At 41.6% G+C, this 27,887-nt stretch overlaps 2 protein-coding genes across 4 annotated transcripts in view; one reads left to right on the top strand and one right to left on the bottom strand.

The window, feature by feature from the left end:
- Positions 1–2,689: 2,689 nt before the first annotated feature.
- Positions 2,690–9,113, bottom strand: LOC129822992 (SKI/DACH domain-containing protein 1-like). Its single transcript, XM_055881633.1, has one exon. The coding sequence runs from the start codon at positions 8,579–8,581 to the stop codon at positions 5,915–5,917; it is 2,667 nt and encodes an 888-aa protein (XP_055737608.1). The 5' UTR covers positions 8,582–9,113; the 3' UTR covers positions 2,690–5,914.
- A 2,992-nt stretch (positions 9,114–12,105) lies between these two features.
- The window catches only part of LOC129822991 (protein AF-10-like), an 82,746-nt gene continuing 66,964 nt past the window's right edge, over positions 12,106–27,887 (top strand). The window contains exons 1-2 of one of the 3 annotated variants that reach the window (XM_055881629.1): positions 12,106–13,898; positions 24,497–24,659. In XM_055881629.1, the coding sequence (XP_055737604.1) occupies positions 24,497–24,659 (163 nt within the window). In that variant the 5' untranslated portion in view covers positions 12,106–13,898. Of the gene's footprint in view, positions 13,899–23,278; positions 24,660–27,887 lie in introns of those variants that run through there. The other 2 variants (XM_055881630.1, XM_055881631.1) reach the window with 2 other exon arrangements.

The following is a 27,887-nucleotide window of genomic DNA, read 5'->3' as shown; positions in this document are numbered from 1 at the left end:
GGTAACGGGTCGCCTGTATAGAGCTATGGATGTGAGGAGGATAACGGCATTTTCACTGGTTTTCACCTACATAGGGTGCACTCTCCACTAATGTGTAGGCTTTTTAGAAGTTGAAGTACAGGCTTCAGCATCATCATGCGTGGCAGTGTTGGAGTTGTATAGTGACTAAAGCAGCAGTGCTATTTCTTTCTTGCTATAGCAACATGATTTTGTGATTTCAATATCTATTCATTTGAAAAGAATTTTACTTTTAATAATATAATTATTTAAATTATTTAGCATCAAATTCTTCGATGGAATTACCATTATTCAGTAGTTAGGTCATTTGATTCAGGCAACACCCTGCATGACCAAATCAGTTGTGGATTTCTGCTTGTACATGGTCAACTAGGGCCTAGTGCTGGACGATCACATAGTCCTACTTTGGTCTGGCTGCATTTACCTATGGAAAATAATGAAATAGGCCTAATAGAAGTGTTGAAAGTAAGCCTAGGCCTATTACTATTCCATTAAGACTATTGGTCATTTGGACATATCATAACTTGGCCAAAGGATAGGCTATGTGATTTCTGGTCTTCATGGTGTGTAGGATCAGGCTTTATCAGATTGCATGGGACGGGTTAACACCGGCAGCATTTGCCTATTGATTACAACCAGTGTGGATGGGTCCAAAGTTATATATGTTCGCCTAACACGAAATCTCCCGGAAATCTCCCATTAATATAAATGCAGAATTTTACTATAAGATCGAGATACTAAATGTGTGTCAATTTTATTAATAATTAACAGGCAAGTCAGTTAAGAACAAATTCTTATTTACAATGACGGCCTACCCTGGACGATGCTGGGAAAATTGTGCGCCGCCCTTTGGGACTCCCAATCACGGCCGGATGTGATACAGCCTGGATTCGACCCTGGTACTGTAGTGACCCCTATTGCACTGAAAGGCAGTGTCTTAGACCGCTGCGCCACTCGGGAGTATTGGAGAAGTATTTATAGACAAGATTATATAGCCTATACCTATGTGGAGCGATGCAGAGGGTTCGAGGGTCATGCCTCACTATTGCTGTTCTAACCCGCGACTAAGTGCCTCAGAAACAGTTCCCATGATTTGCATGTTCATTTCACAATTCAACGATGGAGAATCCAGTACCTGGATTCGAACCAGGTACTGCAGTGACGCCTCTTGCACTGAGACGCAGTGTGTTAAACCACTACGCCACTGAGAAAAGATAGCAGCCGGCATTCTTTTATATCAAAGTTGTGTTTGTGATGTGTAATTGACACAATTGTTTCCCGCAAGCACCAATGAAAACTAGCCTATATATAGATTCAAACGTATTTTACTGAAGCTAGTAACTTGTGTGTGTGTGTGTGTGTGTGTGTGTGTGTGTGTGTGTGTGTGTGTGTGTGTGTGTGTGTGTGTGTGTGTGTGTGTGTGTGTGTGTGTGTGTGTGTGTGTGTGTGTGTGTGTGTGTTTTCTATCAGCCCTATAAAACTTAAAATATAAATCATTAGCCTAATTAATTATATTATTTATTTGTTCATTAATTCATATAAGTATTTTGAATTATGTGATTTTGAATTGTCTTTTGAATGACCTTTTGAGAGGAAATGAATGACAGGCAACAACATATATATTTATTTTTTTGTTGTACAGTTGAGAGATTTAATAATAGAGTAGTGACAACTTTGATCGGTCTTTCGTATTTAATTGTCTGTTAACTCAGTGCGTTCTGCTGACCCTGATTCAGGCTGTGTCCTTCAGCGTTAATCTTTTAACTTGTTTTTCTAAACAAGCACAGCAGGGAGAATACTATATTGAGTGCGTTGGATGCAATAACTGTCCACGCAGCGATGGCGCTAGATAGAATAGTCAACGCCTTTTGTAAATTGTTGAGTTTTTTCTTGATCCAACTAGTGGTTTAACTCCTTTAATCCCTCTCTGCCTATCTCTTGTTATTGTATAGAAGTTACAGTCTATTGGTTCGCAATCCGCACTGGAATTTATCTCCAATAGTCGTCGCTGCCTACTGCCTAACCTCCACCCGTAGGCTACGCGGGGCCTCCAGGCAGACAGGCCTGGCCTAGGTTAGACAGCCCTCTACCCCGCGGTCCACCCATCAACCTCCTGGTTTACCATACCATAAAATCCCATTAATAAAAACCGCAGCAGAGAAACAAACATGGCGGATGAGATGTTGTCGGTTGTTAATGGGTACTATGCACTACGAGTCGATCATATATTCCTGTGGATATCAATGGTGAAACCCTTCGTACGGCCTTAATGGCACTCACAAGCCCACATGTGTACTACAGGTTTGTGTATAGAAGTGCGTGTACTACTAGACGTTTATAAGTCAGTTTATACTGACTTGGTCAATATGTTCACTTGGCCAATATGTCCATAATTACGTAGAAGTAGACCTATAGTGTGTGTCAAACATGGCAGTGTAATATCTCTGTGGGTCTTAGTTACATTTCAGTAATGGATAGTAAAAGTTGTCCCTTGCACCAATATTTCCTAATCCAAAATACGCGCTGAGTTACACATTTGTCCAAAGAACCAATTCTCTGCCAATATGGTATCCTCTTGGTGAGGTTTCAGTCTATGTAGGCATAACGTGTAATACCAATATGAATGAAGTGTGTGATTGTTCAACTCACAACAAAGAGAATGCAGCGTCACTCACACTCAGATGTCTTTAATGAGTCATTCATAACTCGGAAGAAAGGGAAAGTGCTTCAGAAATCCAACATTCAAGGTTTTCATTTCGAGTGCATTATCCTAAACAACAATGATATACAAAACCCAGTAATTCACAAAAATAAATATTCCGTTTTTTATATAAACAGCCAGTGACTTCAAAGTTCATGTCAAAACCCTGACCTCAATCAAGTATTGTATCAAAATGCTAAGATAAGGATTGGAGCTGAGAGGAAAAGCGGGAGGGAGAACGAGAAAGAGAGGGAGAACGAGAAAGAGCCCTGAGCCTCGAGCTGCTACACCATGCAATTATTTACATTGATAGCGTCACTGTCAGAGCTCTTTTAGTCTTCCCTAAACGCCTCTACCACCATCTCCTTGCCCGGGTGATGTTCTCTGTGATCGGCGTGAGAATTGGCGAGTACCTACAACGGGAAGTGTGTGTGTGTGTATGTGTGTGTGTTGTGTGTGTGTGTGTGTGTGTGTGTGTGTGTGTGTGTGTGTGTCCTCGCTAAACGCTGGGCTGTATATCCCTCCTCTGGCCCAGTAGACTTTGACGCGGGGATTACGCGGTGGAAGCTTCCCTCGTGCAGCATATGAATCCCATCCCTCCCCTCCCCATAACTCCCTCAAGGTTGGAGAGAGATTACGTCATTTTCAAATGGAGATTAAAATGGCTGTGTTTAGTTTGGAGGCAAATGTGCCATTTTTAAGTGCTTCTCTACCTTCGCTACAAGGGAAGTGCGCACTATGGTATGGGAAGCCTACAGGCTTGGGGTGGTAGAGGTGCATGTCACACACAGATCAATCTATACAAACTCTGAGCATTGTGTGAAACGGCGCTTTTTTCTCTCTTAACTACAATCCCCAATCAAATGGGCTTTTGTTTCTGTCTTTGCTGCTGATGTTGATGTGAGAATCCTGACATCATCAGGCATGTTGTTTGTGGTTATGTGCCAGGCTGGCTCGGACTCTCTTTGTCACAGGGAGAAAAGCTCATTCTTAGCCACAACTTCACCAAATCAACATTTTACGTTGGTGGAAAAATATCGATATTTAGGTGCAACTTCAGTTAAATTTGACTGAATTTAATTTGTATTTTTTGGTCTATTCTTAGTTTATTAATTAGCAACATAAGGATATAGGATCAATGAAAAAAGTTTGACATATAGGCCTATACATTCATCACGCGTCCATATGTAAAGGCTAGATTTATACATGTTTATGTGGCAACATTAGAAAATATTTTTCTGACTTGATTCATGTGAGAAAACAGCGTAGAGACTATATCAGTTGAAGTGGAGACATGGAGAAGGACATGGCCTTTGTGGAAAACAGAGTGCAATGCTTTCATAACAAAGGGACACAATTAGCTTTGTGTTTGGGCCTACATTTTCGACTGACTGTATAGTCTATTTTAATAATTTTGTATGGCTTGAGATTTTCCCAGGTCAATTCAGCACCGTGGGCTTCACAGCAGAATTTAACAGATAATTATGCATTTACCCACCGAGCTAATAGCTAACTATTCCACAGCAACGCGCTGTGCTGGTCATTTTATTCATTCTCGCAGATGTAAGGATACAATAAACAACTGATTATCTGCTCTAATACCATGTTGACCCAAATAGAAAATAATTCAACCTCATGTGGATGGCCACAAATAACCAAGTATACATTTATACATGAAATATTTAAGTGGACATAAGCTAGTAGTAGTCTACCTTATCTTACATTTATTTTATTTGAACTTCTCTCATAATGTAGGCTATCCTACAATCATCAAGCGGAAATGGGACCCTAGAGTGTGTCAAAGTGCAAAGCATGTAGGCCTACCACTTGTGCTTTCATGTGTTGTTTCTAAATTAAATTACATTAGGCTCGGTGTGTTGTAAGACATCGTTTTGGTGTGTTTGGATTTTTGTTTAAGTGTGATGCAAACCCTAAACTGGTATTAGGCCGGCGTCTTGGACAGGGGTGTAATTTTCACTGTTTTTCTCATGCTTTTTTTCGTGTTTGACATTGCGAATGTTTTAATTGACAAATAAACGTGTAATATTAAGGAACATGTCCCACCAAAATGCTAAAAAAGGCAAGGCTGTCCAGGACGTGTGATTTTTCACTGAAAGGCTTGATCTGTGTCAGGCCTGGGCCGTCTCTCCCTGTGTGATTGTCTGTACATAAGGCCTGCAGTGTTTTGGGGCCTTTATGGGTGCTGGCGGCTGTCTGACTACAGCCAAACTTAAGTTTACCAGGAAATACTCTCATAAATACAAACAACGCTGGAAACCATATCACAAACACTCTGAAAATCTGCAAGCATCAGCCAGACCAGAGTAATGGTAATTTCCCACACAATTCTTCCTAATTCAATATAGCCTGTCCAAAGAACATTATGAATTAGGACTTGCTTTGATAAATTAATTGACATTTGAAATCGAATTCAAAAACAGTTATCTGAATTAGATCAAATTTAGATAAAATTTACCCAAACTCTGGCAAGCATAAAATAAAAATTGAAACGAGGTTTTCTACAAGGTTTTAAAAATCCTATAGTGAAAAAAACAACCACGGCTCATAATAGGACTAATGTGACAGACAATAGTAGTAGCCCTAACCATGTTACCAAAGGAAAACCCTGAATCTGTTGAATTTACCCAATTTTACCCAAGTTAAAGCTGAAAAAAATACAGTAAAGAAGACCAACATATAGGAGTGCTGTGATTTTTATGAGAGGGAGTCTCCCCCTCTCTTTCTCTCACCACAAAGGGAGTAGGCCTACAGCACAACAAAATGTTTACTTCACTGAAACCCTGGTACAATCCAACCGCTCGAGCGTCAAGGCGAAGAGAAAATAGATCCGAGAGAAAGTCATGTAAACCCATTTTGCCAAACCGTGTAGCCTATTGCTTATGGTAGATAGCTTGTTGAGAGTTAGTCAGAATAAATCCATGAGGAGGGATCGTCCAGTGGCATGGGTATAGAGTCTCAAATATGGTCCGCGCGATATGGAGAATAGCAGTATATATAACTGATCTATAACTCCACAACGAGGAACGTTTTAAATCCACTACATCATATAAAGGATACAATTTAAATAAAAACAACAGAAGGACGCAAGCCATTAGAGCCTCCCATTCAGTTTAAGACTCAAGTTGTAGTCAACGTAGGTTTCCATCCAGGTGTTTTTTCTTTCTCTTGTTTTTGTCAAAGAAAAAAGCGTGAACATTTCCTGATTCTCTGAGCGGGTGGGGGAGGGACAGGCAGACCGCCAGGCTGCCATCGCCACACGGGGTGAGAGCGAGGGGGAGTTCGGGGTCCCCCCAGAGAGTTCAGAGAGTAAGCAGGGCTTAAATCCCCGTCGCTGCCCACTAACAGGGACGGAGGAGCGGGGAAATTCGCCATGAAGCTGAAAGGCCTCTTCAGAGGGGCTGCTACATTACTGGACGCGCGTTTTCGTTTAGTCGCCCCTGTTAGATCCTCAGTATTTGCCTCACAAATCTCAGCTTTGCCCACGGGATGAGAAGATAAAGTCCTGTCAACTTTAGACACGTTCTGTTTCTGCTGCACCCTCGAAATTCCAGGCTTCTTCCCCAGCACCAGACTCCTGTAGTTTTTCCTGACCCCAGCTCCGTTTTTATACTCCCCCTCCTCAGGACAAGGGGTGTCTTGAGTGCTCCCGCATTCCTGCAAGCCGGAGGAGGACTTGGGAGCCCCAGCAGAACTTTCAATGGCTTTGGTCTCGTTGTTAAAACAGCCAGCAGCTTGTTTGATGTCGCCGCCGTGGTATTGGCCATTGTTGATATCCTCCTCGTCTCCTTTGCATTGGAAACCAGAGGCCTGGCTGTAGTATTCGTATTCATCATAGCTCTCCTCCACTTTGATTTTCACATTCTGCAGGTTGAAGGGGGGAGTCTTGACCACCCTGCTGCGCTCGGGGAGGGGACCCGAGGCCACTGATAGCTCCTCCGGCTCGGCCTTAATGGTTTTGAGCAGAAAGGGCAGTTTCAGGTTGGGGCTGATTCTCACCTCACTTTTTAGATTTGTAGCTAATGAAAGCTTGTTGTTTGTAGGCTTGGGGTACTTTGTGTCTTTGTCAGGCGCGGAGTGTGAGCTCAGGACTGGGAGGATTTTTTTTGCGTGTCCCGTTGTCCTGTGTGGAAGAACCGCTTTTATCCCGTTGGTGTTAGGTGAGGGGTTCAGTGCGTACACTTTTCTGGACACAGGCTCGCTTCGCTTTATCTCTCGTTGGGTCTGGACCTGGGACTCAGGAACCTTCCTGTCTCTCCTCTTAGTGAAATAACTCCCCCGGGTGACAGGCGAGCTGAGCCTGTGTGTGTGTGTGTCCTGCTTGGCCTCCCTGGCTGTAAAGTCATATTTCGGTTGTTTCTTCGGAATGTCATAGTCCACCTGGCTGGTTCCAAACTGGCCCACCGGTTTAGATGGCTGCTGCTGGTGGCTGTAGTGGAAGGTAGGCTGCAGGAGCAAAGGTGCGTTAGTGTGCGAGATAGTTCTACTGTTTGATAGGGTTCTAGAGTTCGACTGATTTCTAGTGCTGGAGAGAGTTGTGGAGAGAGATTGAGCATTAGGCAGAGTTCTAGTGGCGATATTTTTGGTGGTGTTGAGAGAGGGGAACCGGGCCCTCCTGAAGCGGATAGACTGAACAGACACTTGGCTGGACACAGAGCTGCTGTCAGACTGAGATGAACTCTCCTCATCAGAACTGACCTCAGAGCTCTCCAGTGGGCTCTCCTCTTCATCCTCCTCATCAGAGGTCCCAGAATTGCTGCTGGTCGATAAACTGGAGCCGAAGTCGGAGTCGTTGTTGTGGCGCTCTGAGTAGCAACTGGATTCCGTGTCACTGCTGTAGCTCTCCGGGAACCCCCCCACATGTTGATGCGGGTGACGATGATGGTGAGCGTGGTGGTCGAGGTAAAACTCGTGTCCAATGTCAAAATGGCTCAGAGTTGTCCGGTTGTGGTTGTAGTGTGTTTTGGGCTTTCTGCAGCACTTGGGCTGCACGAGGAGCACCGGGTGGTGTGTGTGAGAGTAAGTGTGTGAGTGTGTGTGTCTGCTCCTGCTCCATGACTGCCTCGCGCCACTGCTGCCCATATCCCTGCCGCCGCCCCCCTCGCGCCTCCTCTTCCTTTTGTGAAGTAGGTCGCCGGTTGCAGAGAGCCTGGACTGAGCAGCAATGGCGGACTGAAACAACAGTGGTTGCCGGCTCACCACGCTCCGGAAAAACGAGTGTCCCTGGCTAAACGCGACGCAATTGCTCGGTATTTGAGCAGTTTCATAGTTTTTAAAAGGTTTACATGATGATTTGGTGACAGAGGAGTAATCCCGACCGAGGGATTTATTGTAAATTTGAGGTAGATTGGTGTCGGGGCGCAAGGTTGGTTGTTCTCTCCTGCCGGCTTTGTTTTTGAGGGACAGAGTCTGTGGAACGCTGTGCAAACTTAACCAAACTTTCTCCCTCCATAACCCGGCAGGGTGCGTGTCTGCGTTGAGCTTGCCTTCGCCCACACCCTCCGGTAAACTGGCCTTCTTTGCTTTTCTTTTGTTGGATTTTAACACGCGCTCCGTTTTGCAGGAGAAATAAAGCGCCTCTACGTCCTCCCGTGATATCAGAGTACATTTAGCCGCGTGGAAAGCAATAGAATTGATTGCTTTGAGCTTTCTTAACTCCTCCAAATCACAGTGGTGCTTTTTAACGTTCAGGTGATCCATGCGTTTATGCACGGTGGTTCGGGGAATATTTTTCAGTAGGTCGGTGAAGACCTGGGAGAGGGCGAACATTTGTTTTCCTTTTATCAGCAGGTATCCCAGCCTCACTCCCTGCATTTCCTCAAACCCAAACTTCAGGTCTCCCATGTTGCTTTTCACTCTCTATTGTAATAATCTCAGCATTTAACTCGGTCAGTTGTACTCATGCAGCCACGAAAATAAAGGAATAAACTCCCTGTTTTGAGCTCAAGGCATTCTGACGCGCCGGCCGCTGCTGATGCGTCCTAGTAGCCTACCTCCACGCTGCGTCATGAACAGGCAAACTTTGAGATGCCGAGTTAAATGGAGTGGTATCGGATGGGTTCACAGCATCAGTCCCCGGGCCCTGCCCCGGACCAGGCATGGTGGAGGAATGCGAGGGATTACCGCCAGGCCGGCTGCTGGCTGTCTGCTATCCCCTGTCTCTCCTCCTCTCCGGCTCACTCCCTCTGACCGGCAGCACGACAGGAAGGTGTATACCACTGCCACAACGAGAGGATAAAAAAGAGAGAGGGGTAGGGAGAGAGCTACACAGAGAGAGGGAGGGAGGGAGAGAGGGGGTGGGAGGGATGGAAGGAGAGAGAGAGAATAAGAGCCAAAATGCAGCTGCTCTCCTGGATTCGGGGTTAGCCACAAATAAAATGACAGAGGGGAAGTGCACGAGCCCGGAGACACCTTCATCAATTAATGCCCTCAGACTCGAAGCTTATAGGACGCCGCTGACAGGTGATGCAATAAAAATGGATATTCCACCCCCTGACACCCCCTCTCAAACCCCCCGTTGATTACCATACTATTGAACCTCCACCTCCGTTTGTTAAGTATGCTAAATAATTCCGCTATGACAAGTTCATATTTCAATATTGTTTTTTAACAGATGAAGTGGTTTAGTTGCTGAAGTTGCTGAAATGGGCAAGTCGTCTTCTGTATCCTACTAGTAGGCTATTTATGGCGTTATGCCTATATCGCTGTCAGTCAAACAACGTGGGATTATTGAGAGCACAAATATAATTTCAAAGAAATATAGGCCAATAGATGGCATATAATTCCCATGGTTGAATTCAGACGTCCGTCAATCTGTCTAACCCCCTTGCTAATTCTATTGTGAAGGTTTGTTGTAACCTTCTTTCAAATGGACTCAGACAAAGAGATTTACATTTTTCACCTGAGTATAACGCTGTTTGAACTCCCAAATTTAGAGTTATGTCGGGGTACTCGAGGAAATTAATCTTAAACATGAGCTTTTTTAGTTATTTTGTGAATTTCAAGGGTGAAAGGAGATCTCATTCTAACGACGATTTAGCCAAACCTTTACGCATAGCGACACATATATGCATGGGCGGCTTATTATTTCAGAATTAACACAAACATAGCCCTACATACACCATTTTGATATATTTGATTATTATATTTGATTCGTTTTCGATACCATTCTACATTTTGTTGAATTCATTTAGGTTGCAAACTTGGTGAATGGTCAATGTGTGTGTGTGTCTGTGTGCCCTCCTCTTACATTTTGTATTTATTAAGGATCCCCATAGCGTGGGTGTGCATATGCGTGTGTGTATCTCTTCACAGTCCGCGTTGTTCCATAAGGTGTATTTGTATCTTTTCAGGCCTGGAGAGACATTGGGTCAGCGTGCATTGCCGTTCACCTCGGTATTAATGGTCAGTCTTTCTCGCGGTCCTATTCTAAACCGATAGATATGCTATTTCTATCTCAGCCACGGAGTCTGCTGTTCCCTGGTCCACCACGATAAAAACATGAGCAACGTGACGGACGATTAGTCTGGGAAAAGCTCTTGCTTTCACTTGCTGTAAAAGTGCACGCTCAGAGTTGCTTTTCCCCAAGGCCTCTTCTGCGAACGTGATAATAATTAATATCAGGTTTATTATAGGCCTATTGAACATAGGCATATCAGTATGTATTTTGGTAAAACACACACACACATACACACACACACACACAGTTTAAGGCTCTATCATGCACATGTTGATAATGGGTTGAAAATCTGAGAGCAGAGCGGGGTGAAGCTGAGAGGAGAAATGTCACACTGTGCCATATCATCACTCAACTGCACCCTGCTCCTAATGTAAAGAGGCCTGTAATGGGTTGTTAATTGTTGTTGTTGTTGTTGTTGTTGTGTGTTCGTGTGAGACAACAAGCATGCATAGGAGATATATATGATCATTAATGATGACGGTTTAACCCGTACAAGTATATTTCCCTTGGTTTTATCGCTAATTTTGGTAAATTTACGGTATAGGCCTAGGCTTCCCTGCCAAGCTGCAGCTCTCAGTGAGCCCACAGATGATCTGGAGAAATGACCGGCGATGGTGCTATACGGACTCGTTGAATTGTGAAATTAAAGAAAAGTGAACATGCCAATCATGGGAACTGTTTCTGAGGTACATAGTCGCGGGTTAGAACAGCCATAGTGAGGCATGACATAGGTATAGGCAATATAATCTTTGCCTATAAATACTTCACCAAAAGTAACCCAAAACTCCCGAGTGGCGCAGCGGTCTAAGGCACTGCATCTCAGTACAAGAGGCGTCACTGCAATCCCTGGTTCGAATCCAGGCTGTATCACATCCGGCTGTGATAGGGAGTCCCATAGGCCGGCGCACAATTGGCCCAGAGTCGTCCGGAGTAGTCTGTCATTATATATAAGAATGTGTTCTTGTGTGACTTGCCTAGTTAGATAAGGGATAAAAAAAAAAAGTTAAGTTGCAGAGGATTGTGGCGAGGGAAGGAGGTAAGGAAAGGGGCGAGGGGGCGTTAGAGAGAGGGGATAACTTTGGAATTCTACATCCTGTCCTTGCAGTTTAATTCCATAACAATATGAAGAACGCATTGTTGGTTGGTGCTTTTCCACTAAGGAGCTACAATGTACTTCGACTATTTGTGAAAAGTAGGCTATATTGGGAGTGTTTTCTTTGTTTGTTTATTTAGCCTATTTCTTTGTTATTGTTATATTATTATAGGCTATAATGTCAACGAAGTGGTTGTTGTAATTGTGATGATTTACCCTATTCAACGGATGACTCATATTACCGACATAAGAACTCCAGTCTCACCTCCACAGAAAGAAATACACAACTTCCTGACAAATGTTTTGTATTACTCAGCTTCAGTCCTACACAGCCGGTTCTATGGGCCATATATTATCATCAAGTCTTTAAACCACTATCGCGCTTCTAAACCACTATTGCACATTCATTTACGTGTGTTTACTTAGCAGCCTGTGATCCAGGGCCAGGTACAAGTGGAAGCACATCCCGGCCTGTAGCCTGCCGGCCTCCCTGCTGAGATCGAGAGCTGAGCGGTGTCAGCAGGCCGCAGAGTCGGGAGACCAAATGGCCTGATATTACTATCGATGCTGAACTGTACGCACCGTCATTAGGAGGTTTTCGGTTCCACCTGAATTGTGTGTGTAGCGTATATACGTGGTAAGTATATGTACTAAGTAGGCAAGGAGGAAGGCACAATATGCATGAGATACTTGGTCTTTCACCTCGTTGCCTGTGTGAGTGAGTGAGTGTGTGTGTGTGTGTGTGTGTGTGAGTGTGTGTGTGTGTGTGTGTGTGTGTGTGTGTGTGTGTGTGTGTGTGTGTGTGTGTGTGTGTGTGTGTGTGTGTGTGTGTGTGTGTGTGGTGGGGACAACTTTAACCCAACCCAGCCCACATCATGACTTTTCCCAAATGTACCATCTTCAGTGAACCGAGTTATCATGCATAAAGTATTCTATAGCTTTTGAGGTGTGTGTGGATAATTGTTTTGCCTTCGGATGGACAAAGGAGAAGGGTCCTCTGTTAGCTGAGCTCCACCCTGAGGCCTGATCCGTGGGGATTACGGCTCGACCTCTCCAGCTCTGCCCGGCCACAGAGAGCCAAAGATAGCCGGGCTGGAGAATGTTTGGATGGACGTTCTATGCATTTACCCGCACTATGGATACGCAGCAGATAAAACATATGATTTGATCTCGCCTTGCAGACATAACAACGTTCATAGTTTCATCAATACTTTATACAGATGTCATCACTGTTCTGTTCGGAATATTGTCTGAAGTCTCTCGCCCTGAAGAAGTTAGCAGACAGACAGAAATATAAGGCCTGTCTGTTGTCGGGTTGAGGGAATGTCGGCATAGCAAATCACGGAGTTTACAGGCCAACAGAATAAATCTAGTCTGATTGGACACTGGACGTTTTTAGGCCTTATAACACAAATGTTTGCTGTCATAGGTTAACGATCCTGTTATGAATAAAACAATAATAATTAAGTAAAGTGACACGTTCACAGGGTCAGGGGGAATCATGTATAGGGCTATCAAAAATTATGCAGAAATTGACACGATGATTTGTAGGCCCCTACTCATCGATCCATTCTCCAAGAATTTCTTAAATTGACGTTCCCTGAACTAATGAATAACGCGTAAAAATAAGGAATTTTTTTGTCGTGCTACAGATATTTAAATATGTGATGATGCAGAAAAGACGCATGTGCCCCATCGGATCAACCCAAAGGGCAATTAAAAAATGTGACAATGTAGACTGAATGTTTTGTATTTAACACGTTACCAAACCAATAGTCTACAACCCATAGCCTAATTTCACTGATAGTGTAAGCTAAAGACCCTCGAATCATTATTGTGTTTAACAAGGTACATTAGGCCTACTGTGAATTTCATTTGTGTAATTTCAGGGTATGGGGAAGCCTACAGCGCATCTTTTTTTATACAGGCCAGCATTTTATACAGCCTTAAAGAATGAATCAAAATACAAAAAATATATATATATTTTATTTGAAACCCAAAAATGTATATTGAGTATTTGTTCATGGTACGTGCTATTCCCCTGTGCTCTATATGAACCTCCCTATTGCAGCTCGGTATTTTTTTGCTCTGGATAGCGTTTTAAGTTCGACATTTTTTAACCACGCATTTGTTTACCCATTACACTTTTTTTGCTTATATAGGCTAAACGTTTGGGCTGCTCTTTCGTTTTGTGTTGCAGTTCTGTAGCCTATTTAACATCGATATTCCCATCAGCTGCTACAGGCTATTCAGAAGTTGTGGCTACTGTTGCCTGCGTTTCTCCGGCCCATTGTGAGAGGAGCCCCCTCGGTCCCTCTCTTCTCTTCTCTCCCTCTGAGCTCAGCCGGTCAGGCCGGTGGACTGCAGATGACTCACGCCCCAGAGCGGCACATCAGCGTGCTGCACATCAGCGAGCTGCATGGAAGCTCGATAATACCGGGGGAATACCGCGACCAGAGACCCGACTGTCAGACTAGCCTCCTGCCTTTCCCGGGGCGCACATTCATCACTCGGGCGGATAGATATGTTTGTTGTAATGTGCACGTGTGCTTTTGGCGAAGACATGGCTGCGCAGATGGAGGAGATTGGCGGATTAGAGCGAGTGGAAGGTAAGAGGACACACACACACACTTAGTCATTCACACACACATGCGCACGCACTCACACACGTCCGCGCTTTTCTCGGAAAACGATGCAGAACAAAGAACAAAGAACAAGAGTAATGTTTCCCTCTCGTTTACACTTCTAAAGCCTTTTCTTGGCCTTTATAGCCTACAGGATGTGGCTGCACGCAGGTATAGTCTATTTGAGAGACTTGTGAAGTGAATACGAAGAAAAAAATACAGGCCTATGTGCCGAACAGCCAGTAGAATATTTGAGCATTAAACAACATGAATCGGCCTCCCATTACGAACGTAAATGCAGTTATTTTAACAAAATATGCCCACGTGGAAATGTTGAGGCACACGACTTTAAAACCTGTGGTGTAGCTATTATATTAGGTGTATGTGAGTGCGCGTGTTTCCCATGTGGGAAAACCACACCACAAAACGGATATCTGTCAACCGTGATTAAATAGCTGAATAACTCCCGTTCGTGTTTCGGTTGATTTCTTAAAAAGCAATGCTGGTAGAAAGAAAACCAGTTGCTCTGAAAGTGCTTCACTCTACCCAAACTCTGAAATCCCAAAACCTTAACCCTTGAAACCAACTTGCTTCTCTAACATCCAACTCATAGTGTGCATTTTATTGAACGTGTCCCTTTCCCCACCCTGCCACAAGTAAATTGTTTTGCATTGAGTTTTATGGATACACTTGGTCGAGGCACTTGTAGATAGGCTTTTTACGGCACAAATTCAAGAGCCATGCCAAAACAAATAAATTATCTTGGTCGGATCCCCCCTAAGAATGCGATTTTACATGCAATCTGAGCCCGAAGTGTGAGCGTGTTGTGGATGGGGGGGGGGGCACCAGGGAGGAGAGGATGTAGGCCTATGTCCAATAGGTATGCAGGATGTTGCCACAGTAGTGTCTGACGCATCACCACTGCTCCAGTAGATGTGGAGAATGTGATTTATTGTCAGATCTAAGCACACCACCCATTCCCTTGACCTTTCGTGAATGCCACATGTTTTGGATGGAGGCTTATTTCACACACACACACACACACAAAATGATTTTTCGTGTATATTACACATCATTTCGCGTGCATGTCATGCATTTTACTTTCTCGTGTTTTTAGGGGAAGCTCAACATGTAGCTTGCAACTTAGTCTTTACTTCATAGCTCAATTAATTTACCACTATACAATCTCTACCAGCTTAATAGCCCCGTCATGCTATTTATTATAGGCTGCTTTTATTTAAATCAATAATTTAATTGATGTGAAATGTAATTTAATATAGGCCTAGTTCTATACAACCATTTAATATAGCCTACATTACAATCAAACATAGTCCATTATCAGTTGGGTACTTTATTTAATTGACAGTGGAGGGGTAACATAGTTTTAATTTCAGCATGATTATTTCATCAACATTTTTGAATAATAATTGTACTACATTAATCCTCAATTAAAAACAACAACATTTCAATCAAAGAATTGGTGCATCAATTTTTGATGACCAACAATATTCGTGTGCAATAGGCTATTCGTCTGTCAAATTTCAACATTCTTTCAAATCTAAAACATATCACAAATCACAGCACAATAAATGAACACTGTCTATTTTATGGGCAGGGATATAGCCTGTAGCGATGTGTTACCTATCAACGTACCAATAAATAATTCATAAGGACGCCAATGGATCTTAGAATTAGGAAATATGCTGTGTGTAGCCTATGGATGGTGTATAGCTCTATTGTGCAACCCATTAACTAACCCTCCAGGCCTGAGGTTGTATAGGGACGTCCCCCTTCCACCCCGACGAAGCTGAGACACACCGATGCCGGCTGCAGAGTGGCAGGACCGGCCTGGTAGTGTTTATTATCAAATCAAATTGTGTGTCACATGCGCCGAATACAACAGGTGTAGTAGACCTTACAGTGAAATGTTTACTTACAAGCCCTTAACCAACAATTCAGTCTTAAGAAAAACAAGTGTTAAGAAAGTATCTACTAAATTAAACTGAAGTAAAAAAAAACTGCAATAATAAATAATTAAAGATAATTAAACAATAAAATAACAGTAACCAGGCTATGTACAGGGGGTACCAGTGCAGAGTCAATGTGCGGTGGTACAGGTTAGTCAAGGTCATTTACATAATATGTACATGTAAGTAGAGGTAAAGTGGCTATGCACAGATAATAAACAGAGAGTAGCAGCAGCTAAAAATGGGGGGGGGGGGGGGGGTCAATGTAAATAGTCCTACTGTAGCCTACTGTAGCTATATGTCAACTATGATTTGAGAAAAAGTATAAAAAAGCTAAATATGGAGATAGCAAGGCTACTTGTTAGACCGTTCTGGTAATCCAGATTCATAAATTTAACAGTTGTGGAGGGTGTAAGAGCAAATGCGCCCAATCTCATTCATGGAGTGTTATGGCCCTCCCCCACTGTCCCACGGTCTCCTCTCCCCTCCCTCCGGAAAATAAAGGAAAATGCAGCTCTCTTCTCTCTTAGGTACTTCCTTAGCTGAGAGAGAGAGTGAGTGTAATGTTTACTGTTCATTTTATTGTTTATTTCACTTTTGTATATTATCTACTTCACTTGCATTGGCAATGTTAACATATGTTTCCCATGCCAATAAAGCCCCTTGAATTGAATTGAGAGAGAGAGACAGCATTCCCTACCCCATATGCCCCCCTAGGCAAAACTATGACAACATAACAAACCAAAAACAGGTCACAACTCCTGCAGCTATGGCGCACGCTGGGTATGTACATAATCAATGGTAGGCTTCGAGGGGACTCTTATGGTAGGTAGACCTATAGCTCATCTCTTGGCTGTAGTACTGTTGACTACTTTATCACTGACCTCAACCCAGAGTCTCTCAGAGCGTTCACAGTCATTCCACTGACACCCCTATCAGATTACAGCAAAATCACAGTCTACTTGAACAGAGCAATGCTCAATCATGAGGCATCAAAGCCAAAGGAACTGAGTAATATTAAGAAATGCTATAGATGGAAGGAATGTAGTGTGGAAACCTACCAAAAAACAATTAGGCAACAACACATTCAATCCCTTTTAGACAACTTCCTGGACAAAACATTCCATTGTAATAGTGAAGGTGTAAACTTGGCAGTATAAAATATTAACAGTATATTTGACCTCTCAGCTTCCCTATTAAATAAATAAAAAATCAAATAGGAAACTGAACAAAATGAACAAAATGATGAAGAATGCAAAAACCTAAAAAAGAAATTGAGAAACCTGTCCAACCAAAAACACAGAGACCCAAAAAACCTGAGTCTACACCTTCACTATGGTGAATCCCTAAAACAACACAGAAATACACTACAGAAAAAGAAGGAACAGCACGTCAGAAATCAGCTCAATGTAATTGAATAATCCATAGACTCTAACCACTTCTGGGAAATTTGGAAAAAACTAAACAAACAACAACACAAATAATTATCTATCCAAAATGGAGATGTATAGGTAAATCACTTCTCCAATCTTGTTGGCTCAATAACAAGGAACAAACAGCAAAAACATATACATGATCAAATACACATTTTCAAATCAACTATTAAAGACTACCAGAACCCACTGGATTCTCCAATTGCCTTGAATGAACTCCTGGACAAAATAAAACCCCTCCATCCCAACTAACTCTTTAACATCATCCTTAGCTCTGGCATCTTCTCCAATATTTGGAACCAAGGACTGATCACCCCAATCCACAAAAGTGGAGACAAATTTGACCCCAATAACTACCGTGGGATATGCGTCAACAGCAACCTTGGGAAAATCCTGTGCATTATCATTAACAGCAGACTGGTACATTTCCTCAGTGAAAATATTGTACTGAGCAAATATCAAATAGGCTTTTTACCAAATTATCGTACGCCAGACCACGTATTCACCCTGCACACCCTAATTGACAAACAAACCCAAACAAAGGCAAAGTCTTGTCATGCTTTGTTGAGTTAAAAAAAAACGTTGACTCAATTTGGCATGAGGGTCTGCTTTACAAATTGATGGAAAGTGGTGTTGTCATTATAAAATCCATGTACACAAACAACAAGTGTGCAGTTAAAATAGGCAAAAAACACACACATTTCTTCCCATAGGGCCATGGAGTGAGACAGGGGTGCAGCGTAAGCCCCACCCTCTTCAACATTTATATCAACGAATTGGCGATGGCAGTAGAACAGTATGCAGCATCCGGCCTCACCCTACTAGAATCTGAAGTCAAATGTCTACTGTTTGCTGACGATCTGGTGCTTCTGTCACCAACCAAAGAGGGCCTACAGCAGCACCTATATATTCTGCACAGATTCTGCCAGACCTGGGCCCTGACAGTAAATCTCAGTAAGACCAAAATAATGGTGTTCCAAAAAAGGTCCAGCCGCCAGGACCACAAATGCAAATTACATCTAGACAACGTTGCCCTATAGCACACAAAAACCTTGGTATAAACATCAGCATCACAGGTAACTTCCACAAAGCTGTGAACGATCTGAGAGACAAGGCAAGAAGGGCCTTCTATGCCATCAAAAGGAACATCGAATTCGACATACCAATTAGGATCTGGCTAAAAATACTTGAATCAGTTATAGAACCCATTGCCCTTTATGGTTGTGAGGTCTGGGGTCTGCTTACCAACCAAGAATTCACAAAATGGGACAAACACCAAATTGAGACTCTGCATACAGAATTTAACAAAAATATCCTCAGTCTACAATGTAAAACACCAAATAATGCATTCAGAGCAGAATTAGGCCGATACCCGCTAATGATCAAAATCCAGAAAAGAGCCGTTAAATTCTACAACTACCTAAAAGGGAGCGATCCCCCAAACCTTCCCAAACCTTCCAAAGCCATCACCTACAGAGAGATGAACCTGGAGAAGAGTCCCCTAAGCAAGCTGGTCCTGGGGCTCTGTTCACAAACACAAACAGACCCCACAGAGCCCCAGGACAGCAACACAATTAGACCCAACCAAATCATGAGAAAAAAAAAGATAATTACTTGACACATTGGAAAGAATTAATAAAAAAACTGAGCAAACTAGAATGCTATTTGGCCCTAAACAGAGTACACAGTGGCAGAATACCTGACCACTGTGACTGACCCAAACTTAAGGAAAGCTTTGACTATGTACAGACTCAGTGAGCATAGCCTTGCTATTGAGAAAGGCTGCCGTAGGCAGACCTGGCTCTCAAGAGAAGACAGGCTATGTGCACACTGCCAACAAAATGAGGAGGGAACTGAGCTGCACTTCCTAACCTCCTACCAAATGTATGACCATATTAGAGACACATATTTCCCTCAGATTACACAGATCCACAAAGAATTTGAAAACAAACCCAATTTTGATATACTCCCATATCTACTGGGTGAAATACCACAGTGTGCCATCACAGCAGCAAGATTTGTGACCTGTTGCCACAAGAAAAGGGCAACCAGTGAAGAACAAACACCATTGTAAATACAACCCATATTAATGTTTATTTATTTTCCATTTTGTACTTTAACCATTTGCACATCGTTACAACACTGTATATATACATACTATTACATTTGTAATGTCTTTATTATTTTGGAACTTCTGTGAGTGTAATGTTTACTGTTCAATTTAATTGTTTATTTCACTTTTGTATATTATTTACTTCACTTGCTTTAGCAATGTTAACATATGTTTCCCATTCCAATAAAGCCCCATGAATTGAATTGAGAGAGACAGAGAGAAAGAGAGAGAGGGAGATCGCAATGCATATGGTAGTAAGCATTTCACTGTTAGTCTACACCTATTGTTTAGGAATCATGTGACAAATAACATTTGATTTGATTTTGGTTTGATCACCAAGCAGAGGCTAACTAAAAGCTGGCTAACATGTGCCTTCCAGGAGCATCAACATGCCATATATCTCAGACTACACAGGGCTGTGAAGACTCTCTGGCCCAGCTCGCTAATTACTCATTACATACCGTGTAATTATACGTTTGGCTTATTGTTAGAACCAACAGACAGATGACTGAATGAGGCACTGAAGCCATGCCATGCGTCAGCTTATCCTCAGGTCCGTGCGATATAGAACTAGAACTTTGAGTTGGTGTGTATGCGTGTGTGTGTGTCGTTGCATAATTATTGTGTTGTTTAATTATTTAAAAAAATGAGTGCAGACAGTATAAAACCATTTTGATAAATCATATATTTGTCAACAAGCTACTCATAATGAACAACAGCCACCTATGGAGGCGAGGCGAACAATAATGCAAACAATAGATCAAAATAGAAGGTACTCGAGTAAAAAAGAAAATGATGCATTTATAAAAGCTTTGTAATTAGTTGACCATACGTTTTCCACTTATCTCTGTCAGGAAAGCCATACGCCACAGCTTCATATGATGTTAGATATTGCAGCCTAACAATCGATACACAAATAAGATCCAATTTATTTAGTGGCCTTTTTTGTTAACGAACAAGGTTGTGTGTGTGTGTGTGTGTGTGTGTGGGGGGGGGGGGGGGGGGGGGGGGGGAGGAGGAGTTTATCATTACCCCTCCATCCATGATCTGAACATCAATTATTAAATGTGTTGATCGAGCGTCAATGTTCATCATACACAACAAGGCCGATTTGGCTGTCTGAATTTGGTTTGATGAAGGCTGGTCTTAACCAATCTTTTACACCTATAGTTTCTCACCCCCCAACCTGGTTTACCCTTCACGTTATCTGGTTCAGTCTCCCCATAGACCCGATGTCCCATTCACAGTTTTGTTCCAGTTCTGAACTGGAGAGGATTTCCGACATGAACAGTCAAGTGTGAAAGATTTAAAATGTTGCCTGCATGGGAAATAATCGTAAGACATTTAACATACGACAGAAGGTAAAATAAATAGGCTAATTATTTGGTCGAAATTTAGACAAAAATGTATTTATTTCTGTTGGTTGTTATATATTTCATATACATTTTCATAATTATACAGGTAGCATATGCGATGTATTTTATTTTTTAGAGTTCAGAGATTACACAATTTGTCATCATGCCTTCTATATATAGGTCTTTACGCTGCAGTTTTCCCACTTAATCCCAACGGCCCTTAGGCCTCCAGGCTGCATGCAAGACAACCGCCATCACCATGAGTGTCGTATGGAACAGGACAGTCATACAGTGTCATGTTGGTTTAATGTAGCCTATGGTCTCTGCCCGTGTTAATAAGCAGTCTCTCAACTGAACAGAGGACTGACTGCCAGATACCGTTGGCCATCATTTGTCTGAAGTGGTAGCCAACAAACTGGGAGGTGCTGAGGAGGCCATATTTAATACAATAAATGGTAGATGGTGTTAGATGGTAGATGGTGTTTTCCAAATATCTTTAGTGGGATGGTATGCGCATTCATAAAAACACCCAGATGCTGGACTAGAGGGTAAACTGAGGAAGACCCATCTTGGCTTTGAAACGCTGCCCAAACGATTAAAATGAACGTTGAAAGTTGCCTACCAGACATATTTATTATTTACTAATTTCACAATTTCATTCACACAACATTGAACATGTCTTAGTCTTTTCAACCATTTGCCCAATCATTGAGCATAGGCCTATAGACGTAGCCTACAGTTAATGGAACGTGACAAGCGATTCAAAAGGGTTGTGTAAAGACAAAGACAATATATAATGATATGGTGTGTAAAAAAAGAGAAGAACATTCTTTTTTTAATGCATTGTTTTGGAAATGTGAATGGGGTAAATTCGTTTTTAGTTTTTCTCGTTTTAAAAGGGTTGCGTGTCACAGGGGCAGAAGTTTGGAGTCAGCAGAACTGTTTCTGCTATGTTACCGAGACCCTGACAAATACAATACATCATAAATTATATTCTAAACATGTGCAAAACCTTACCTTGAAATATATAACATCTGAGAGCAAATCCAAGATATCAACCACAATAGTTTTTCAGCCTTTGGATGAATTTGGATCTGAGTCATAAGAAGCATTGCACTGCATGACAGAAAACATGTTTGGGAAAGTTGGTCAGATGTAGAAATGTCTCTCTTTCCAAATGTCTCTCTTTAACAGTTACAGTGTACTACATCAGTGGAGATCAAATCTGTCATGCCAGGGTTAAACATGAAGCTCACCCCCATGTCTCAAACACTAACCACAACAAACAATAACAAGTCACATGAGGTGTGGAACTCCCCAAAACATTTTACATGGTAAAATGTGATGTTGATACAAAAATACATTACAGTTCAGTAGGCTATTTTATCAAATACATTTTAAAATACTTGTAAAAAATTATAGCCTACTTCCAAGTTTGGAATTTAAAATATTGAGGTTTTCACGGTTTAATTAAATATAGGCTACTGAAGTTCTTGAACTGTATATAGGCTCATGACCAAAATTAACTGCGATGTTGTGCCATGTATTAACCTATAGGCCTAAGAAATTACAAATCTTAATTTCATGTGTGCATGCAAGGTTAGCCTACTATTTTGTGCAAAATCGCATATAGGCCAATAACAAACATAGACCCAATAACAGAATAGGCATATGTTTGTTATAGGCCTATATGTTATATGTGTTGGCTATATTATAGTTTTCTACAAAACAGCATATATATTTGACACTGACCCCCGTGCCAGCAGTGTGCGTCATTAAAATTAAGCCAATAGATAACCTCGCTATATAGTTTCCATTAGTAAACCTGTTATAGGGGCACTGAATTGTAATAGGAAGCAGCGCAGAAGTAATTTCCTCTCACCAATGCATGGTCCCTCTTCTCTCTGAGCACGAAGAGAGCACATGTACGGGAAGACTTAGACTTAATCAAGTGCAAGTTGTAAAAATAATTTGCTATTTCAGTGTTTCAGTAGCCTCCAACCCTCCGACAGCTGCCCCCCTCGCCTTCCTTTGTTCTCGCCAACTCTAATAGGTTTTCCCCTGCCACACACAATTCACTTTTTTTCCTTTTTCTCCCCTCTTCCCCTTTCCCCGTTTTGTGCGGAGCCCAGTGTGGACTGGAGCATTTGAGCAATTTGAAATTAAAGCCAACAATAGGGAGCCCACTCCCGGGGACCTCTCGCTCTCCATATTACACGGAAGACGCTCGTGTGCTCTCCCGCATTATTGGCAAGTCATTACGTTTCTCTGGAAACCAAACCGGGAGGGAGCGGGAGACTTCTGAGGGCTAGCGGACGGTGATGCTAGCATAATATATCCATGCACAGTGCAGTTTCTCTGATTTATTCAACCAAGATTATATCATTTCAACGTTAAAAACAAAAGTGTAATGCAATTTTTTTCAAAAAGTGTGCTTTTGCATTTCATGTGTGTAGTAAAGTGGAAGTAATTTATTGAGTTGAACATTTAATTAAAATGTTAAATATATATATGTATATATATATATTGATTTGACATGCCCAGTTCTGTTAAAAAACAGTTAATAGATTATTTGGGATTATTTTAGCTCATAATTTGACTATAGAGTCTTCCAAGAGTTAAAGACAAAAATACACATGTAAACATATTATTTCAGCTCCATTCATGGTTTATGTAGGCCTTCCATGTTTTTCTCTAATTTAAGAATCAAGCAGTAATGTTTGAGAGCAGATTTGACTGTATACAATTACCCCACTCATTCTAACCCCCGAGTAATTCCACATACATTTCTCCTTCACGGTGCCTATTCCTTAATCCATTTTGCAACACACACACACACACACGCACGCACGCACACACACACGGGGATGATATATAGGCCGAATTGGAAAGGCAATGACAGTGACACAAACAAACACTTATGTTTTATTCAGGCCTAATGTAAAGGCAGTGGGTAGACTGTCAGATGTGTATAGGCTAATAGTGTTTGCAACCAACAAAAAACCTGGACCATGCATGCATCATGCAATTCAATATGAAACATTCATATGCAAATAGAAGTTGACATACAGTGTCTTAGTGCTCAATGAATTACATTATATTCTTTGAGAGCAAAAGTATGTCTAGGTTTTCTAAACATGGTTTTAAACTATAGGCCTTGGCTACATCTTTATGCTATTTAAAAAAATCTTCAATGACAACAATAGCCTACAAACAATGGAGAAATCGTCATACGTGTTTTTGTTATGATAAGGTATGCATAATGCATATTTTTAAATACCTCATGTTGGTATTTGGTGGATACAATGCTGTCAATCGCAATTCACCATTTGTAAAAACCACGCATGGCAGTAGCTAGTGTTACAAAAGTTTCCAATGCAAACACATTCGTTTTAAAAGGCCATGTGGAGTCAAAATGGCGCCACGCAAACTGGCAACACTCTTTGAGCCAATCACATCCACCCTTCCTGCGCTGTCACTGGCCATTCGTGATTACGCACTTCCACTTTCCGACCGGCCGCTTCTTCTCGCTCGCGCTGTGTGTAGCCTTCGCTGAAGTGGAAAAAATACGGTGTCGAAACGGATTGTAAACACGACTAAAACATGACATTTCGGCCAAGTGAGACCAAAAGCGTTGTCACAGTGGGTAGATGAGGATCTTCTGCAAAGGTTTAGGCTCATCTTTGTTGTCTTCGCATGTTCACTTTCTCCGTAGATGGTCTCCGGCGAGCTGTGCCTGGCAGCGGACAACGAATTTTTGGCAAATAATATGAAGGAGATGATTGGAGGTTGCTGCGTGTGCTCAGACGAGAGAGGCTGGGCAGAAAACCCTCTCGTCTACTGTGACGGTCACGGCTGCAATGTTGCAGTCCATCAAGGTAAACACCGAATAAAGTCAAATGCATGTAACATGAAATTTGCTTGACTAACATCCGATAACTAACGTTACTAGCTAAGGCTAGCTATCGCGGTTGATCGTCTGCAATGAAGCTGGCTAGCTATCAACGTTAGCTGGGGTGTATTCATTACGTTGATTCTGTTGCAAAATAATCTAAAAAATGGAAGCAAACGGAACGAAACGGGGAGTGTTCTACCTGCGTTTGTCCAGTAGGAATGGTCGTTTTCTATGTTTGGTTCGGTTTGGTTTTTAAACGATTTCCGTAATGAATCCTGCCCTGCTCTAGCTATTTTTGCTATGAGCTAGCTAGCGAACTATTCAGCTAGCCAATAGCCAAGGTTATATTGTTAGTTAGCTAACGTTAGTTCTATTCAATCGACAGTTGTGCGCGCGTATAGTGTGGTAATGTTAATCATTGGTTAAGATAAAGTAACTAACATGTTATTTAATTTCTACGAGTTGTATAGCCAAGAAAACATTACAGCCTATCTTGACAACTACAGACATTTGTTACTTTAGCCAACTCCATACCTACGCTACCTAGCTAGCCTTCCTGTCTAGTATGTATGGAGTTGGCTAAAGTAACCAACATTTCTGCAGTTGTCAACATTGGCTGTAATGTTATCCTGGCTATACAATTTGTAGAATTTAGCAAACATGTTGGCTACAAGGTCTTACCCACTGATACACATTACCACACTATATCCGTGATGATAGCCAACTACTAAATCATATTTGCCCAATATATTGCGAGATAAGTTTTGTAAACAATAGTGCCACGCGGTTAGGTAACTGGCTAAGTTGTTATACAGAAGGAACCAGGCTGTGTAGCTAGCTTAAGATTGTCTGCAACACACTAAACCCAAACAAGACAGATGTTTTCACAGATCCAAACAACAATGTCAATGGTACTCAGATTCTGTTGACAAAGTCACAATCAGAACTAGGCTTACTGACTCTGGTATCCAGTCAATACTGGTGATTTTTGCTTTGTGAGAGAGAAAGTCGTGATCATTGTCATGCTTCGTTTCTTAGTTGTCATAATTCTGGTGAATTGAATATCTGGCCTCATACCCATACAACTAACAAACCTATTTGTACATGCTTTAGACCCTTGTTATTAAATACACACCCACCCATTCGTTTTAAATGTGAATTAATTGGGTCAAAATTATTGACATTTTTCATTTAACCTTTATTTAACTAGGCAAGTCAGTTAAGAACAAATTCTTATTTACAATGACAGCCAAACCTGGACGATGCTAGGCCAATTGTGCGCCTCCCTATGGGACTCCCAATCACGACGGGATGTGATACAGCCTGGATTAGGACCAGGGACTGTAGTGACGCCTCTTGCAATGAAATACAGTGCCCACTCGGGAGTCTAAATGTAATCTGTAGCTAACCAACACATTGTGACACGGTTGTACAATTCACTGACCCCTCTGTCTACAACAATAGACAACGCTACCCTTTTTATTATCAGTGGATTATTTCTGTTGATTTAGAGCTGTCCCCGACCCAAAAAATCTTGGTCGACCTGAGAGTCGTCCCGTTCTTTCGACCAATCGATTGGTCGAAATGTTTTAACTTATTTTTCCATATATAGACACACACCCTATGTGTTTGAATAAAATAAACTACATATGCACTGAGCTTGTCAGATACTTTAAGCACATTGTTTGATTAAATAATTAAGACACACATGACTCGAGAATTAGCCTGATGGTCACACTGTATAAAAAAAAAAAAATGCAGCGAGTCCCTGTGTGACTAGCACACGTTGTCTCGCTCTACTCCCTACTGCTGCAAAAATGCACCCCTGCACAGCAAGTGTTTATTGCTCACACAGTGTTTATTGGTGCTGAAGCTGCAACACCATTTCAGCCATTTAGTTTGTTACTTCTTTCTGACTGAACAGTTCTGTTACTGGAGTCCCTCATTTGTTTAGGGAAAACATTCCCTATTCCCTCAACCCTTGCTCTCTTTATGTGAAACATGTAAGCATACCATGCATGTGACCAATAGGGCTTGACCTATAGCCTATCATAATCACATCAATAAATTGGTTATAACAAGCTCCAAACACAGTAACACGTGACAGCAAAATGGATGCAGAGGATGTGAAAAAGAAACTCGAACTGGGCAGATGTTTACTGGTTGCTCAGGAGGGAAAGGGGAAGTCAGATCGTGGAAGACATTTGACTTAGTTGTGGAAACTACTGGAGATCAAGAAAAAGGAAGTTATAGGAGCAAGCGTTGTGTGAGTATTATGTGGGCTTAACTGTTGCTGTTAAATTACAATATTATAACTTTTTCTGACCTCTTGGATAGGCGTAAACAACACTAAATAAATAAGTGTACCAGAGAGGCTGATCTAACAACAACAAAAAATGTATATGAAGCCTTTATTACAGCTGACCAAAAATAGTTGCATGCATTCATTTGCGGTTCATTGCCTCATGAAATTATTCAATGCTCTCTTTGTTATTTAATTTTAAAACTAAAATGCTTAGTTGCATTTCAAACCATGAATGTCTCGTATGCAGTTTGATGTCATGAACAAATTAATCATTGATACATATTGAAATATAGGCCTAAGTAAGTTAGAGTATAAGTCTTAACAGGATGTGCTCTTAGGCCTACAAGTAATACAAGGCTACTAATGATAACAACATTACTTATTATTATAACGATGATCATCATAATAAGAAGGAGATCAAGAAAAAGGAGGATATGTGAGCAAGAACTGCGTGCATATGTGACAAACAGGTGCTTTTACTTTACAGTATCATTTTTCTGCCTGTTTGGAACAGTGTAAACAACACTAAATCAATTATGGGTGGTCACAAGCGATCAAACAAAGCCGAGCTGCTTGAATTTTTGCGCCATAGTGGCATAAAGTCACCCAACATCAATGTGATAGTCTGGTGGAAAGCATGCAAAGACGCATGAAACCTGTGATTGAAAATTAGGGCTATTCCACCAAATATTGATTTCTGAACTCTTCCTAAGTTAAAACATTCATATTGTGTTGTTTGTGCCCATACTGATTAATCGGACGATTAAAAAAATAAATATATAATGTATTTGTAATAATGACAATTACAACAATACTGAATGAACACTTATTTTAACTTAATATAATACATCAATAAAATCAATTTAGCCTCAAATAAATAACGAAACATGTTCAATTTGGTTTAAA

Source organism: Salvelinus fontinalis, chromosome 25, assembly GCF_029448725.1.
Source record: "Salvelinus fontinalis isolate EN_2023a chromosome 25, ASM2944872v1, whole genome shotgun sequence".
Lineage (NCBI taxonomy): Eukaryota > Metazoa > Chordata > Actinopteri > Salmoniformes > Salmonidae > Salvelinus > Salvelinus fontinalis.
This window is presented reverse-complemented; position numbering and strand designations above follow the sequence as displayed.

Coding starts and splice junctions, on each gene's coding strand:
- LOC129822992 (XM_055881633.1), bottom strand. CDS start 8,581: ATGGGAGACCTGAAGTTTGGGTTTGAGGAAATGCAGGGAGTGAGGCTG.